Below are 17,280 nucleotides of genomic sequence, written 5' to 3'. Positions count from 1 at the left end.
CTATTTTTGAGTACGGCGTAAAACACCAATCAAATTAATAAATAAATAAATCTTGTTCAAATATCATGTAAACCCAAGCGTTATATGTTAATACAAATAGCTGAGAGACAAAATATGGAGGTGTTGGCAAAAGTGTGACGAGGAATATTTGGAATGTTGCTGGAAAGTACAGCTAACTGGCTAAAATCAATCTCTTGATAGTAATAGTGTATATGTGTACATGTGTACGTTGCAAGCAGCTTTATTCAGCGGGTGCATAAATGCACGCTAACCCTCTGTGTGGAACACATACATGCTTGTAGTTTGCTGAAATACACGGTATAGAAAGTACGCAAATATTAACATCTTGCATATGAGCATACTTTTAAGTGGTCACTTTCCCCTATCTTGGTTTACATGTTTATAGTGGTGGTTTATGAGACTGATAATGGCTGTTTTATTTTTACATATAATATATGCAACCATCAACAGATTTGTGTGACTAAGTGAAGGGATATTTGTGCTTTACATTACAGCTTGTTCCTTTGTGTGAAAACCCATTGCCAGGCTCGGACCATGTCGTGCTGCCACCAGCGACAATTCCCAGTTGTAACCACGTGTGATGTGTCAGGACTAAAACAGTCTTTATGGAGGATATAATGTATCAACTAAATATCCATGTATTCTGAAACAACGGGTAGACATGTTCTCGGAACAGGACACCTATTGTAATCGTTCTGTTTATTATTATTATTAATTTTATTATTATTTATAAGCAAGCTACACGACGACGCTTGACGTCCTGATCATGAATATGTTCTGATTCCTTTCCGGCGACGTATAGTTTTGTCACAAATTGCTATCAAAATGCGAAAAAGCGCATTTTCCACCATATTTGGAGGTCTGGTGATAGAAAACCGCCATAACTGTAAAGCTGAAATTCATCGAGTGCAAAACGCTACAAATGTACTCTATGTGTGCTGAAAATCGTTGATCTGTGTCACGTTTTCAAATAATGCCCAAAGGCAGATTTACCACATTTAGCACATTAACATATACAAGCTATATAGTGTAATACAATGGCTGCGAACAGTAGGTCTCATGTATATGTTCTCCGAATTATTTGGTTTGCGCTGCAGTACCGATTGGCTCAACCAGTTTTTCTTGTGTATGTATTTCCAAAAGTTAGCTTTGTTTTGCTCAGACTTTGTCTTCTTTACTATACGCTAACCAGGCCAGGGTGATTGACAGATATCGACATGTGTCGTGGTCCAGGTGTTGGCTTTTTGACAACGGCCAAGCTATCAGTAGAGCAATCAGTCTGTGCATGGCAGGTCGTGGATTGAGATGTGGAAGTATAAACTTGTTATACTGACCGTGTATTTTTGGGTCCACGATCCGATCTGGGATCCCGGCCTAGGATCTGCTGTTGGCGAATCCATTCTAGTTGTATATTAACCCACTTTGATAGAAGTGTAGATGGAATACCCAATCGGTACAGTTTGACAGACTAAGCTATGTTAATCGTCTGCGGAGTCGGTCATGTTTATGCTTTTCTAAACTGGACATTTTAACGTACATATGGATTTTACCGCGTATTTTATCTTTTATTTCCGTTATTGTGTATGATGAAAATAAAGTCCGTGATAGGAATTTTGTGTCCGACAATCCTGGTATAATTTACACAATTCTTACGCGTCTAACTGTTTAACTATGCCTTAACATGTTAATCTTTTGACTTCAAGTTTTGTATCGCAAACGAAAACTGTTGTTTCTTCGTTCAACTAGCTTTCATGATGGCAGATAAAGCTCCACAGACTGAGCCCTGAAAACGGTTAGCGGTACAAACGTCATGCTGACACCGGGTCTACCAATCATGTTTCCTTGCTCTCACCTGACAGTGCTGAGAGCCAAGAGAGGCAGCAACAAGTATCATTTTTAAAGCCTTTGGTATGACCCAACCAGCCCTAGATCCCAGTTATACCTCACAAAAACCAATGCCCGTTCTTACTTCTTACGAAACTGTTAAACATGAAAAAAGAAAGAAAATTCACGAAGTGCAGTCCTTACATGGCTTCGACCGAAAAACTCAGAGTTAAGTTCTTCGCGCCTTTAATGACCTTAACTTCATTTCATAGTTTATCTACGATTTCGGGCTCCAGTATTTCAAGTCAGACGGAGGCTGGTCTGGCCACCAGGTGTCGCCTCTGACTATAGGGTAGGGGAATCCCCGATATTGCCATGGGTCACATTAAAGCAAACAAAAATAGTTAAACATGTTAAATTGTGAGTAAATCTTTATTCTGTAATGATCGCACCTACCAATTAGACTAACCCAACAGCAGTTTGCCACCACAGCCCCAGAAATAATGCATAAGCGTACGTCACTGATCACGATCGTCATTCCATTGAAACAACAACAACAACATACCACAGTTTACGACAATGTATATTAGACTACAAGAATGCAGAATATCGGATTGAATGGATTTGTTCGATTAGTTTTCGTGGATGGAACACATAGTGACTTCATACATCGTACATATATGTAAGTTAGGCACACGTACATGACTTAGCAGCCCTTTAACGAAGTGTGGTTTAAACATGAAATGATCAGTCGATAATGAGAATTATCAAGGAGATAGTAACTATGAGTGAGTGAGAGCTGAGGTTAAACGTCGTACTTAACAATTTTTTAGTCATATGACGACGAAGGAATCCTTAGAGTTCATGTAATGTGCCTCCTTGTTGCAGGACGGATTTCCACCGCTCTTTTATCAAGTGTTGCTTCACCAAAGGCAAGTAAGCCACACCGCCCGAGCCATTTTACTGATACGGGTCAACCAGTCGGTGCACTATCCCCTTCTGAACGCCTAGTGAGGAAGGTACAACTTCCTTTTTTAAGGTCTTTGGTGTGACCCGACCAAGGATAATAACTATGGAAATAAGTATGGAAATTTTAAAACCACCGTTTTAAAAATTTTCTAAAATTTCTAATTTAATTAAATTTAAAAAAAGACAAACATGATTAAATTTCTGTCCAGAAATCAAACATAAAACTCACAGAAGTTATCTTCCCATTGGATGTATTGGATGTATCCCAAATGGCAATCGTGAATGTGAACAATGCGTGTTGGTCAGGTTTATCTCATATCATTACTGTAAAGTTATTAGGCAAGTTTTATGCACATTAGAGATGATCTTGTAAAATGGCCTATAGGCCCCTACGCCGGTCTTGAGCGCTGCCTTCTAACGAAGCCATTCCATCTATATTGAGCGGATGCCCACTGGGGACACCCATCTGCTACCCCCGCACGAAATTTCCAATCACCCATGGCGTGTCCAAGAAAGTTTCCTGGCTTTTTGTGGTATGACGACGCCAACGACGACAACAAATCTAGCGTTTCTTGTTGATAATCCTGAATTGTTCTTAGCCTGATGATGAGTGTCGGATCCAACCCACTTTCTATTCTCTTACTTCTCCTCTCTTTTGCTTTGCCAGGAGGTGAGGTAGGAGAGGGGAAGGTCGATGTTTTTTCCGATAGTAAGGAGTTTAGCAAGCGCTTCTTTATTTCCTCCAGAAGCAGCTCACCCCGGATGTTTAGTCACATCATGGAAGGTTGATTGGTTGTGTGGCATTTCGGCCAGCATTTGGTCGATGCGTTCATCCGTAGTAACTATGTTGTTAAAAGAGTATATAACTTACAGTGATTCTCTCCTTGGGTGTTTGATATGCATTGGCCCTGTTTTTAGGGCACACTGAATTATTCTAAAATCATTTGAAATCGCTGCTTCACTCTTCTCTCAATAGCTATATGCCTGGATCGAGTTTTATCTGTACCACACTCCCGACAAAGCTGTATGTCACTCTGAACACCCTTACGGCAAGATCTACACGGTACTGAAAACTTACGGCCTTGACGCATCTTCGGCAGGTGGGCGTTGCAGTGTTTTCCGCGGAAGCTTTTTTTACAGAGTGCTCTGTCATCGAGGATCGTGTGATAGCTGGCAAATGGTCACATGTAACACGTTATAGCTGTTTGAGACGCAGAGCTGGCCCTGTGGCCTAGATTATTTGAACGTATGCACACGGCTTTAAGTTGTAAGCTTAAATACGCAGCAAACAACTGACATCAAAGGGTAAATGGCCACAGGAAAAAAAAACATGATTGGGAAAACTTCAGTGTTGAAATGATAAACATGATTTATCCTTTAGGATACTGTTTCCAATGTCGAACAAAAATCCGTGATCGGGAACTATTTTAGATGCTGGACCTTGGTTCAGTTTTACCTTATTGCCTGAATGACAGACCGGTCTCGGTTGCAGTCATTATCAGGCCACCACATGAATCGTAGGCAATCGCAATCCAGTTTTGGACCCATCGTCTTGTAAGAATGTCACCCGTGACATACTGTAGCGGATTTTTATAACCTGTAGAGATCAAGAATATAAGCTATACTCTGTTCTCTGTTAATCACCAGTTAATCTATATCGACCCTGAGGTAAAAGTCTTTTGGTGGCGTAAGAGACCGATATTTACCTCGGGTATCTGGAGACTCCACTACATGTGGATTTACTCTCAATACTCCATCCAGTTGTTTGATGCTGTTATTCCATTTATAACACCAAATACATCATCAGTCTGCATTGTTCCAATATAGCTCTTGGAGAAATACTCAGTCTTGCGACGTATATCAGTGATCCAGCAAGAACAGCATAATAGAAGGTGCGAAGATTTGTTTTTCAGTTCGAACAGTGAACGGTGAAAACCATTTATTCACATATATACAATCAAATCATCAAATATTCCAACAGCATAACCCATACCGTTTGTGTGAGTTTCAGGGGGACTAACTCTGGCAGGCTTGCTGACAAGGCTGTACCCGGTGATCAGTCTTTTGTAATTCAAAAATATTTTGACAGGTATATGTGCTGGAATTTCTACCTATTTGGTTCGGAAATAAATATCTTAATGGCTTCTAATTGAGGTAAGATCATTAAAACTCTAGCAATTTATAACTGTTTCATATTCTATGAGTTCTAAACCAACAACGAGTACATTTTTATGCCAGAATTCTGTGACAATCGGTCACTGATATTTGAATGTCGTTGTTGTAATCAGTCGTCAACAACACATGTCTGTATCAAAAATAACCCCATGAAACTTTCGTTATTTTTCATTTTTGTAACAAAAAAATGTCAGACAGGCATTAAACGCTTACATTTTCTGTGTCAGTCCACTCAAATGTTTCTGTGAATAATCAGTTTTGTCAGGGTTTTAGAACTCGACATATGCAAATATTCCGCACAGTCCGGCAACCACAGCTTACATTTCCAGTGGACATTTAACACCAGTCAGTCAGATTACATGTACTTCCAAGTAACTTCAGTTAATCTGATATACATAACAGAATGTCCATGAATTGTCGTCACAATACCAAACCCTGCCGTAGTCCATGACCAGCTCTCTATTTGGTACCAACTCGGCAAATCTCTTGCTGATGATGTAGGCTATGGAGACTTTGTAGCACTCTATTTTTTCTGGATTCTCTCCATTTTCGATCTTAGACCTCTCAATCATTGTTTGACTTGCCTGTCATCTGGTGCCATGGAACTGTCGGCCTTAATTGTTGCCCTTCTTTGGTCGGCTCGATGTTACGGGGAAGAATTAGTTTAGCCGCACTATACTTTAATGAAAGATGGCAGACCACCTTAATACGTTGTATACAAGGAATGGAATCCATGGAATGAAAACTACAATACCACAAGATAAACTGCGTGTTACCCAAGGGCAGATGGCCTCTAAATCTTACCTTAAAGACGAATAGACGGAAGGAAATTAGTTCAACCCCATTACTTATTTTAATGGAAGATGACGGACGTTGTATACAAGGAGTGGAATCCATGGAATGCAAACTACAATACCACAAGATAAAGTCCGTGTTACCCAGGGGCAGATGGCCCCTAAATCTTACCGGAAAGACGAATAGACGGAAGGAAATTAGTTTAGCGGCATTACTTATTTTAATGGAAGATGGCGGACGTTGTATACAAAGAGTGGAATCCATGGAATGAAAACTACAATACGACAAGATAAATCGCGTTTTGCCCAGGGGCAGATGGCCCTTAAATCTTACCTGAAAGACGAATAGACGGAAGAAAATTAGTTTAACAGCATTACTTATTTTAATGGAAGATGGCGGAAGTTGTATACAAGGGATGGAATCCGTGGAATGAAAACTACAATACGACCAGATAAATTGCGTGTTACCCAGCGGCAGATGGCCTCTAAATCTTACCTTAAAGACGAATAGACGGAAAGAAATTAGTTTAGCCGCATTACATATTTTAATGGAAGATGGCGGACGTTGTATACAAGGAACGGAATCCATGGTATGAAAACTACAATACGACAGGATAAATTACGTGTTACCCAGGGGCAGATGGCCCCTAAATCTTACCGTAAAGACGAATAGACGGAAGGAAATTAGTTTAGCGATATTACTATTTTAATGGAAGATGACGGACGTTGAATACAAAGAATGGAATCCATGGAATGAAAATTACAATACGACAAGATAAATTGCGTGTTACCCAGGGGCAGATGGCCTATGAAACTTACCGTAAAGACGAATAGACAGAAGGAAATGAGTTTAGCGGCATTACTTATTTTAATGAAAGATGACGGACGTTGAATACAAAAAATGGAATCCATGGTATGAAAACTACAATACCACAAGATAAATTACGTGTTACCCAGGGGCAGATGACCTCTAAATCTCACCTGAAAGACGAATAGACGGAAGGAAATGAGTTTAGCGGCATTACTTATTTTAATGGAAGATGACGGGACGTTGTATACAAGGAATGGAATCCATGGAATGAAAACTACAATACCACAAGATAAATTCCGTGTTTTCCAGGGGCAGATGGCCACTAAATCTTACCTGAAAGACGAATAGACGGAAGGAAATTAGTTCAACCGCATTACTTATTTTATTGGAAGATGCGGAAGTTGTATACAAGGAATGGAATCCATGGAATGAAAACTACAATACGACAAGATAAATTGAGTTGTTACCCAGGGGCAGATGGCCTATGAAACTTACCGTAAAGACGAATAGACCGAAGGAAATTAGTTTAGCGGCATTACTTATTTTAATGGAAGATGACGGACGTTGTATACAAGGAATGGAATCCATGGTATGAAAAACTACAATACCACAAGATAAATTGCGTGTTACCCAGGGCAGATGGCCTCTAAATCTTACCTGAAAGACGAATAGACGGAAGGAAATTAGTTTAGCGGCATTACATATTTTAATGGAAGATGGCGGAAGTTGTATACAAGGAATGGAATCCATGGAATGCAAACTACAATACGACAAGATAAATTGCGTGTTACCCAGGGGCAGATGCCTCTAGATCTTACCTGAAAGGCGAATAGACGGAAGGAAACTAGTTTAGCGGCATTACTTATTTTAATGGAAGATGGCGGAAGTTGTATACAAAGAATGGAATCCATGGAATGCAAACTACAATACGACAAGATAAATCGCGTGTTACCTAGGGGGCAGATGGCCTCTAGATCTCACCTGAAAGACGAATAGACGGAAGGAAATTAGTTCAACCGCATTATTTATTTTAATGGAAGATGGCGGGACGTTGTATACAAGGAATAGAATCCATGAATGAAAACTACAATACCACAAGATAAATTGCGTGGTACCCAGGGGCAGATGGCCTCTTAAATCTTACCTGAAAGACGAATAGACGGAAGGAAATTAGTTTAGCGGCATTACTTTTTTTTAATGGAAGATGACGGACGTTGTATACAAGGAATGGTATTCATAGAATGAAAACTATAATACCACAAGATAAAATTGCGTGTTACCCCAGGGGCAGATGGCCTCTAGACCTTACCTGAAAGACAAATAGACGGAAGGAAATTAGTTTAGCGGCATTACTTATTTTAATGGAAGATGGCGGAAGTTGTATATAAAGAATGGAATCCATGGGAATGCAAACTACAATACGACAAGATAAATCGCGTGTTACCCAGGGGAAGTATGGCCTCTAAAACTTACCGTAAAGACGAATACACGGAAGGAAATTAGTTTAGCGGCATTACTTATTTTAATGGAAGATGACGGACGTTGTATACAAGGAATGGAATCCATGGTATGAAAACTACAATACCACAAGATAAATTGCGTGTTACCCAGGGCAGATGGCCTCTGAATCTCACCTGAAAGACGAATAGACGGAAGGAAATTAGTTTAGCGGCATTACTTATTTTAATGGAAGATGGCGGACGTTGTTTACAAGGAATGGAATCCATGGAATGAAAACTACAATACGACAAGATAAATTGCGTGTTACCGAGGGGCAGATGGCCTCTAGACCTTACCTGAAAGACAAATAGACGGAAGGAAATTAGTTCAACCGCATTACTTATTTTAATGGAAGATAGCGGACGTTGTATATAAGGAATGGAATCCATGGAATGAAAACTACAATACAAGATGAGTTGCGTGTTACCCAGGGGCAGATGGCCTCTAAATCTTACCTGAAAGACGAATAGACAGAAGGGGATTTTAGTTTAGCGGCATTACTCATTTTAATGGAAGATGGCGGACGTTGTATACAAAGAATGGAATCCATGGAATGAAAACTACAATACAAGATAAATTGCGTGTTACCCTGGGGCAGATGGCCTCGAAAACTTACCTTAAAGACGAATAGACGGAAGGAAATTAGTTTAGCGACATTACTTATTTTAATGGAAGATGACGGACGTTGTATACAAGGAATGGAATCCATGGTATGAAAACTACAATACGACAAGATAAATTGCGTGTTACCAAGGGCAGATGGGCCCTAAATCTTACCGTAAAGGCGAATAGACAGAAGGAAATTAGTTTATCGGCATTACTTGTCTTAATGGAAGATGGCGGACAACCAGCCTTACCCTTCAAATCAACTAGTGAGATCGATCAAGCACATGTTCGGATCCCCCTTCTGCATACTCACTAAGAGTTATGTCCCTTAGTCCGAAACTTACACACTGATTTATTTATTTATTTTATTGGAGTTTTACGCCGTACTCAAGAATATTTCACTTTCACGACGTTACCACATTATGGTGGTAGGAAACTGGGCAGGAGTCCTGGGGAAACCCACGCTAACCAACTGAGCCACGGAGGCCCGCCTTACATACTCGAGATCGTTACATTATCACCAGCCAAATAAATGCTCATTTTGTGAAGACAATAATCAGGACTACGTGGATGTCCAACTGTTGTTCCTGTAACCTCAGGGTAAAGTTTTTTTTTCCAGTTAAACTTGTTCTGTCTTCTTCATGGGGTCAATTCGTGCACCCAGCTTGGTACTTTTCTGACCCTTTCCTACACGGCGTGAACAAATTAGATCGGCAGTTGGTGAAATTCGAAGATTTCTTTGACTTGGAAGTCGCGATGCACTGTCATTCGGTTGACTGTTTATCTTGCATTCACACAAACTTGTAACACTACGTTGGGGTTGCGTAAACCACTTTTCGGTAATAGAATTCATGGAAGCGAGTATGCTGTCATGATGTTCGAAATTATCAGTATTACTTTCTGTTCTGATTGTATGATCTTTACGTTTCAACGGCTACTCCCCGTAAACAGTTAACCATTTGAAATGGCTCGCACGCCCCACATTAGAGTCACGATGTCCTTCAGTATGAAGTTTTATTTCATTGTCCAGTCTTTATCAGCCTTTGAACAAACTGTGTGTTCTGCAGCGCACACCTTAACTGGTTTTGTCAATTATCTGTGGTTATTACGTCTTCGGTGCCTATCATTTTCTTGAAAAACGCTAGTGCAAAATATTGGTGGCGGAAATTGTTCGCCGTTTTATGAAGTCCATTCAACCCAGTGCACATCGCACATTGCAATTATGGCCTGAAACATACAGCCTGGTAAGACAACGTTACCCAATCTGTATTCGCAACATAATTTCAGCAAAAAAGTCATCTATTAGCGGCTTACACTTACAACTTATTGACCCCGTTTATGAAACACGATATTCGCAAAATTATCTGTAATATAAGTGATTACTTAACTCACCACATAACATACGTTTGCCCTTCGCTTCCGTTTAGTTGAGCGAACGATGCGGTTACAGGTAGATGCAAACCATGTTACCAAGCGGCTGTCAACATGTTACGCAGTGATCTCCCTTTATATCAATGGCCTGAACAAATATGTATGTTTGGCCGATACAATATTCATGTTAAAGATATGTTAGTGTTTTTTTCAAGATTCGTTGCCAGTGAATAAACATCAAGAAAACACCCGATTAAATTAGTCGGGTTAAAATTGATCTTAAAACAGAGGTATACCATTGCACGTCCTTTTATGTAAGCGCTTGGAGCGACATACACACCGTTAAACCCATTGTTCCGTGGATAGAATCCCACACACAGAAAATACGGGCATCATTGATAAAGTCCCCTTATATGTATACACATACACACACACATGCGCATACATTCTTTCCTTCATAGTTGATGTGCACAACATCACTGATCATTGACATAAAAGGACAAGGTCAGGTGCATTTCAGTGTATCCTTGACGAAAACGGAAGTTGGTCAAAAGCTTACTTGACATACACAGATAAGCAAATTTGTATGGTCTTAATTGTAAATTACAGAATATTTACATTATAATTGTTTAAATAAAGGACTCAATTTATACATGCACATGCATGTTTACACACATTCGAGTTGATGTACAGCGACTGAGATAGTTCACAACACAACACAAGGCGTTGTGTTTTACCCTGCCAGTCGTATTGCTCGATATCGCCACAACTATTTTGTATACGTATTATATTATACAGCTATCAGTGTTACATTGTCTTCTCACCTAAACCCGAAGACATGGATATAGCAAGGAAACTGATCTTGTGTACAGTTGGTGAGTATGAACTATGTGTGTTATTCGTGCAGTTGTGCACTTTTAAAGGTACCATGCCACCGTGTGTTGACCAGGCTGATTAGTCAGACCCATTGCTCTGTTTGGTGAGAGAACAGGGTGGTTAGGCTCTCTTAATATCTGATTTTAACCTATTGACCAGTATATTTACGCACATTGTGAGAGAACCAGGCTGAGTCCACATAAACTCAGACTCAAATCCTATATGAATAGCCCAGATTTTTATTCTCGCCGTTTCTTTCTTTTGCAGCACTTCGGATTCTAGTTTCCTGTGCTACTTGTGCATATGTTGTATGGGAAGGAGAAACAGTTGTTCTAAAATGTGGCATTGGGAATTCTGTTGTCAACCCATTCACGACATGGTGTAAGAAGTACGCAAATATGACCTGCAAAACTTTCCTATTTAGTGGAAATTCATCAACAGTCACAGAACTACCTTGGACTGCTGCAGATGTGAAATTTGTAGAAGGAAATTCTTTATACATTACATCGGCATCGTATCCAAGAGACAATGGCACTTTTCAGTGTTCTTCTGGTCAGGTTGACAAATCTATGGAGCTTGTCGTCTTTGGTAAGTGATGATGTGTTGATGATCTACATGTATCTCATGTGGTGAAAACTACTTGTAGACGAAAGTTTATTGCCCTCTACATTGGTCATCGCAATGAACCACAAAGAGAGCAAGCATTTCTGTTTTCTGACATGCCTATGCAACGTAAAAAGTATTGTTGTAACTGTCAGTGAAGTAACTATTTATTACTTATCTGTGTGTTTATTTGATTGATTTTTACGTTCTACTGATGAGCATTTCACTTATACAACGGCAGGTAGCAATATATGGTTGGAGCAAAACCGGACAGACAGCGATCATTCAGAAGTTGCTAGAGGACGCCCCCGCCCCCCCCCCTATAACAAGAGGGAACGCCACGAGTCAGTAAACATACATTGTCAGTTATGACCGATGGTCTTTTCAGGTATACACACACTTCGACGTTTTTTTTTTTATTTTGAAGGGAAAAATAGATATTTCTAATCCAAGATGATTCGTTGAAAATATAACAGGAACAGCATACATGTTGTATACATCAAGTGCTATCATCTGTAGGCATATCGATATATTTAGTTGGGTTCTAATCAAACCACAGGAGGAAACTTTTCATATCTTTTTGGATTCTAGAATTACCTCATCGATTACATCAAGTTTGTATAAACTGTCTCCTACTAATATTAGCGTGGTGTGTGAAAAAAAAAACCCTTTGGACCTCAACAGGATGAAGGGTAAACCATAATTTTGCCCTTTGAGGCATCTTGGCCTTTAAATGATTTCCATGTTTCAGCTGACTATAATTACTTGTTCTAAAGATATTTTAAGGTTATGGTATATATTACAATAACCAATTCATTCAGTTCTACTGACCAAAACACTTAACACACAAGTCGTCACACAGAATCCATGGTACGCATAACGAGCCCCACTGTGCATCCTGAAAACATACACTAAAAGTAACTTGTTTCAGAGCGCAATTATCTTACAGAAAGCTAGAAAGAAATGACTATACTTACACAATATAACTTTTTGGGATATTCAGTTGTGATAATGTCTAATCTTCATCGGTCGAATAATCCGCAACCATTACAGTATAGGGCCTACACAGCGTTTCTCACCACCATAAAATCACGAATTGACATGCACAATTACAGCGCGGTACAATCATACTGATTTGCCGTGAGCTCGTGAGTAGGTTATGGACAACTCGTACAACTTTAAACGTAAACCACCAGTCAGCACGGACCAACAGTACAGCCAGAATCTTAACAGAGTCGATCTGAATGAGGTATGGGTCATCTATGTATAGACTCTCCGTAATATAATTCGTATAAACAGTGACAAATATGTTTGTGAGTACAGCATAAAACACCAAAGAAATACATAAATAAGAAATATGTTTTATTTGTACTGCAGTTGATGTTAAGAATCTCACTGTCTCGTCTGACCCTGACTTCCCGGTGCCAGAGGACACGGAGATGACATTTACCTGTGAGGCTGAGGGCGGGATTCCCGCCCCGAACATTACCTGGGAGATTCCAGGGGCGTCAACTCAGCCGGAAACCAACCGTGTCTGCTATCAGCAGCCAGATATCACTGACTCTGACCAAGGACATGAACAACCAGGAGCTGGTCTGTACAGCACAGCAAAGGGAGAGAACTCTGAGGGCGTCCATAAAGCTTAACATCAAGTGTATGTATACGTCACTTACACTGGAAACATTTGTTGAAACATTTGAAATATAAGGCACGATTATTTGCGTTATACCTGTTAAAGTCTTGTAAGGATAAAAGATTTGTAATCTGTAAATAATTTGTGCAAGCATCTCCACCTTTATGGAACTTGTAGTAGCCTAATTGTGTTGGTCACTCATTCGAATGCTACCCGACCAGGAACTCCAGCAGCTAGCAGGTTGGTAAATCCTTCAATCAGTTCACCCGTTGATGATTTCTTTGATGAGGTAATTCCTGAAGTAAAACACTCACACATTGTCAACCAGAAGATTTCCTGTTTTCAACTTAAACAAAGAGGTTTGTGTATTTCACGTTTGTAGATAAACCAACGGTATACATCAATATCACAACTACCGAGTACTACCATGGCGACGAGGTAACCCTCACGTGCTTAGCTGATGGCTATCCAGATCCTGTCATCACCTGGATATTCGAAGACAAGCTTTTCACACATGACACTTCAGACAGGAACATTTTACGTATTGGCCGAGTGAACCAATCCCAAACAAGAACCTACAGCTGCCTGGCCGTCAACTCTGAAGGGAATGACACAGCGTCCAAAAGTCTGACACTTACCCCAATGAAACGTGAGTCAGTTCAATCAACTTCTCTGTTAACTAGTGAATGCCACCAGAGGCCTGGTACAAGATTACTACATTAAGCAGTAAAATACAAATTTTGCTTCTATTGTTTTTATCCTTGCTGTAATAATGAGATTTATCATGCAAATTCGAGGAAGAACATTTTTTAAAATTTGTTTCCATTATATTTATCCTTTGCTACAGTAATGAGTTTTTTCATGAAAATTTCATGAAGAATATTTTTAAACAGATTAAGGGGAATGTCTAAAATTAAACTTGATAAAACAAAAACAATGTGAAGCTGACAGTGAATGGAATTACCTTTTCATAAAAATTATAACGCGATTGAACTGTTCATTGTAGTATGTTGATCCATTGGAATAATTATCATATTTATAGTATTTAACTCCAAGACCTCTAAATATATGCTTGTACGTCTAAATTGTTTATTTTTTTTAATTCAGCAGGAAAGTGGGGTGCATCTCTTCCTTCTTGGGAACAGGTTGTGTTTCCGGTTGTAGGTCTAGGCATGCTGGGATTGATTGCTGCTGTATGTTACCTACGGTCAGAGAAAACAAATGATCAAGGTAAGACATGGACTTCAGATTTCAGCCAGTTCTCGTCATAGTCTTACTAAAGTTAGATCTCTTCTAGCTCTTCCGAATATTGGCCTGTCACTTACTGACCATGGACTTACCAGTATTGCTAACGCTCGTCATAGTCTTAACAAAGTTGGATCTCCTTTACATGTAGCGTTTCCAAATGCTGGCCTGTCACTTACTGACCGTGGATTAACTTATATTGCCCAAGCTCGTCATAGTCTTAACAAAGTTGGATTTCCTTTACATGTAGCTCTTCCAAATGTTGGCCTGTCACTTACAGACCGTGGATTAACTGATATTGCCCAAGCTCGTCATAGTCTTAACACAGTTGGATCTCCTTTACATGTAGCTCCTCCAAATGTTGGCCTGTCACTTACTGACCGTAGATTAACTGATATTGCCCAAGCTCGTCATAGTCTTAACAAAGTTGGATCTCCTTTACATGTAGCTCTTCCAAATGTTGGCCTGTCACTTACTGACCGTGGATTAACTGATATTGCCCAAGCTCCTGATAGTCTTAACAAAGTTGGATCTCCTTTACATGTAGCTCTTCCAAATGCTGGCCTGTCACTTACTGACCGTGAATTAACTGATATTGCCCAAGCTCCTGATAGTCTTAACAAAGTTGGATCTCCTTTACATGTAGCGTTTCCAAATGCTGGCCTGTCACTTACTGACCGTGGTTTAACTGATATTGCCCAAGCTCGTCATAGTCTTAACAAAGTTGGATTTCCTTTACATGTAGCTCTTCCAAATGTTGGCCTGTCACTTTATATTGCTCAAGCTCGTCACAGTCTTACCAGAAGTTGGATCTCCTTTACATGTAGCTCTTTTATATAGCGGCCTGTCACTACGTGAATACATTATCAACATAGACTAGCTTTATACTATTGCTACATATATGATTATTTCCTTTTATTTTGAGACAAAGTGACTTCGAAGATGTCTAACGAAGGGGAAAATCTGGCTGCAATTGGAATGGACGGAGGATCTGAAAGAGAAGGTGAAACTGAGGAGGGAGCAGTTGGCGGAACTCCAAGGCCTGTAAGTACAAACACTAGAACAACACAAAACGGTCTATAGCTAAAGTGGTATAAACGTGGTATAAAAATGCATCCTCGATAGGTTTATACATGTACATTCATTTCTACTTGGCGCTCCTACTTCTAATACCTACTTCTACTTCTGGTGTAACCACTTCCCTGGGTACTAATTCTGCCACATGTACTTCTGTGTCTGCCACATGTACTGGTGTTTTCACTACTGCATCTACTATACTGCCGCTAGTACTACTGACAGTGCAACATGTACTTCCTCAACGCTATATGTAGCCAAGTACTTCTACTTCTAGTGTAACCACTTCCCTGGGTACTAATTCTGCTACATGTACTTCTGTGTCTGCCACATGTACTGGTGTTTTCACTACTGCTTCTACTATACTGCCGCTAGTACTACTGGCAGTGCAACATGTACCTCCTCAACGCCATATGTGGCCAAGTACTTCTACTTCTAGTGTAACCACTTCCCTGGGTACTAATTCTGCCACATGTACTTCTGTGTCTGCCACATGTACTGGTGTTTTCACTACTGCTTCTACTACACTGCTGCTAGTACTCCTGACAGTACTACATGTACCTCCTCAACGCTATATGTAGCCAAGTACTTCTACTTCTAGTGTAACCATTTCCCTGGGTACTAATTCTGCCACATGTACTTCTGTGTCTGCCACATGTACTGGTGTTTTCACTACTGCTTCTACTACACTGCTGCTAGCACTACTGACAGTTCTACATGTACCTCCTCAATGCTATATGTAGCCAAGTACTTCTACTTCTGCTGAGTCAGCCACTAATACTAAAACTATCCCTTCTACTAATATTGCCAACAATTTATTTATTTATTTGATTGGTGTTTAACGTCGTAATCAAGAATATTTCACGTATACGACATGCGGCCAGCATTATGGTAGGAGAAAGCCATGCAGAGCCCGGGGGAAACCCACGAAAATTCGCAGGTTGCTGGCAGACCGTTCGCTGGGCGTGGAAGCCAACATGAGCTGGACTTGAACTTAGGCCTACTCGTTGACCGCATTGGTTAAAGACTTCTGGGACATTGTACCGCGTCTGCCCTTCGGCCACCGGAGCCCCCCACTACCAATAATAATAACAGCAAAAATGACAGCAATATTAGGTACAAAAACAACAACAGCAACAACCCACATAGTTATAATAATGATGATAAAACCTAAATTGACTGCATACTGCTCAGTATTGTAAATGTACGTTTTTTTTATATCCTAAAAAAGGTCGTTAAATTTTCAGGAACTGCAGGGTCATTACGCCAGCATCTGGTTTGATCCGGAAGTCGCAGGAACCTCGGGAATCAGACGTAGCGAGGAGCCTACTGTATATGCACAGATTGACTTCAATGCTTCTACCAGACTGATAAAGAAGGGTAAAGGGAAGGGCAAGAAAAGCAGAGTGTAGAGAATTGAAAAAAAGGCTAATCTGGAATAAGAGGTTTCATCTCTTAGCCTGATCTAAATCCGTAAATCTCTGTGTGCCGATATGTCCAACCTTACGGAAAGGGGTCTCTAAGAATAAATTCTGCATCACTAGATGAAATTTTGCAAACTGTAGTCTATATTTAAAGATGCTTTACATATTCTTTCACATTTTTAACTGAACTAAAAGCAGTACACTTTTTGTCGTTTGTCTGATTAGTGCTAGAATGTGTTCTGTTATTATAACGTAATACTGTGTCGTATTCAACAGAATATCCTGTTAGTTTAATAGAGTCTTTATGTTAACTTAATAAAATATGTTCGTTATATTTAACAAAGTAATAATCTG

At 39.9% G+C, this 17,280-nt stretch overlaps 1 protein-coding gene across 1 annotated transcript; it reads left to right on the top strand.

The window, feature by feature from the left end:
• The first annotated feature begins 13,298 nt into the window (after positions 1-13,298).
• LOC135462675 (uncharacterized) lies at positions 13,299-17,059 on the top strand. Its single transcript, XM_064739902.1, has 4 exons — positions 13,299-13,832; positions 14,291-14,413; positions 15,354-15,472; positions 16,750-17,059. Exons 1-4 carry the CDS (start codon positions 13,826-13,828, stop codon positions 16,912-16,914), a joined length of 414 nt encoding a protein of 137 aa, XP_064595972.1. The 5' UTR covers positions 13,299-13,825; the 3' UTR covers positions 16,915-17,059.
• Positions 17,060-17,280: the final 221 nt, after the last annotated feature.

This window comes from Liolophura sinensis, chromosome 2 (assembly GCF_032854445.1).
Source record: "Liolophura sinensis isolate JHLJ2023 chromosome 2, CUHK_Ljap_v2, whole genome shotgun sequence".
Classification (NCBI taxonomy): domain Eukaryota; kingdom Metazoa; phylum Mollusca; class Polyplacophora; order Chitonida; family Chitonidae; genus Liolophura; species Liolophura sinensis.
This window is presented reverse-complemented; position numbering and strand designations above follow the sequence as displayed.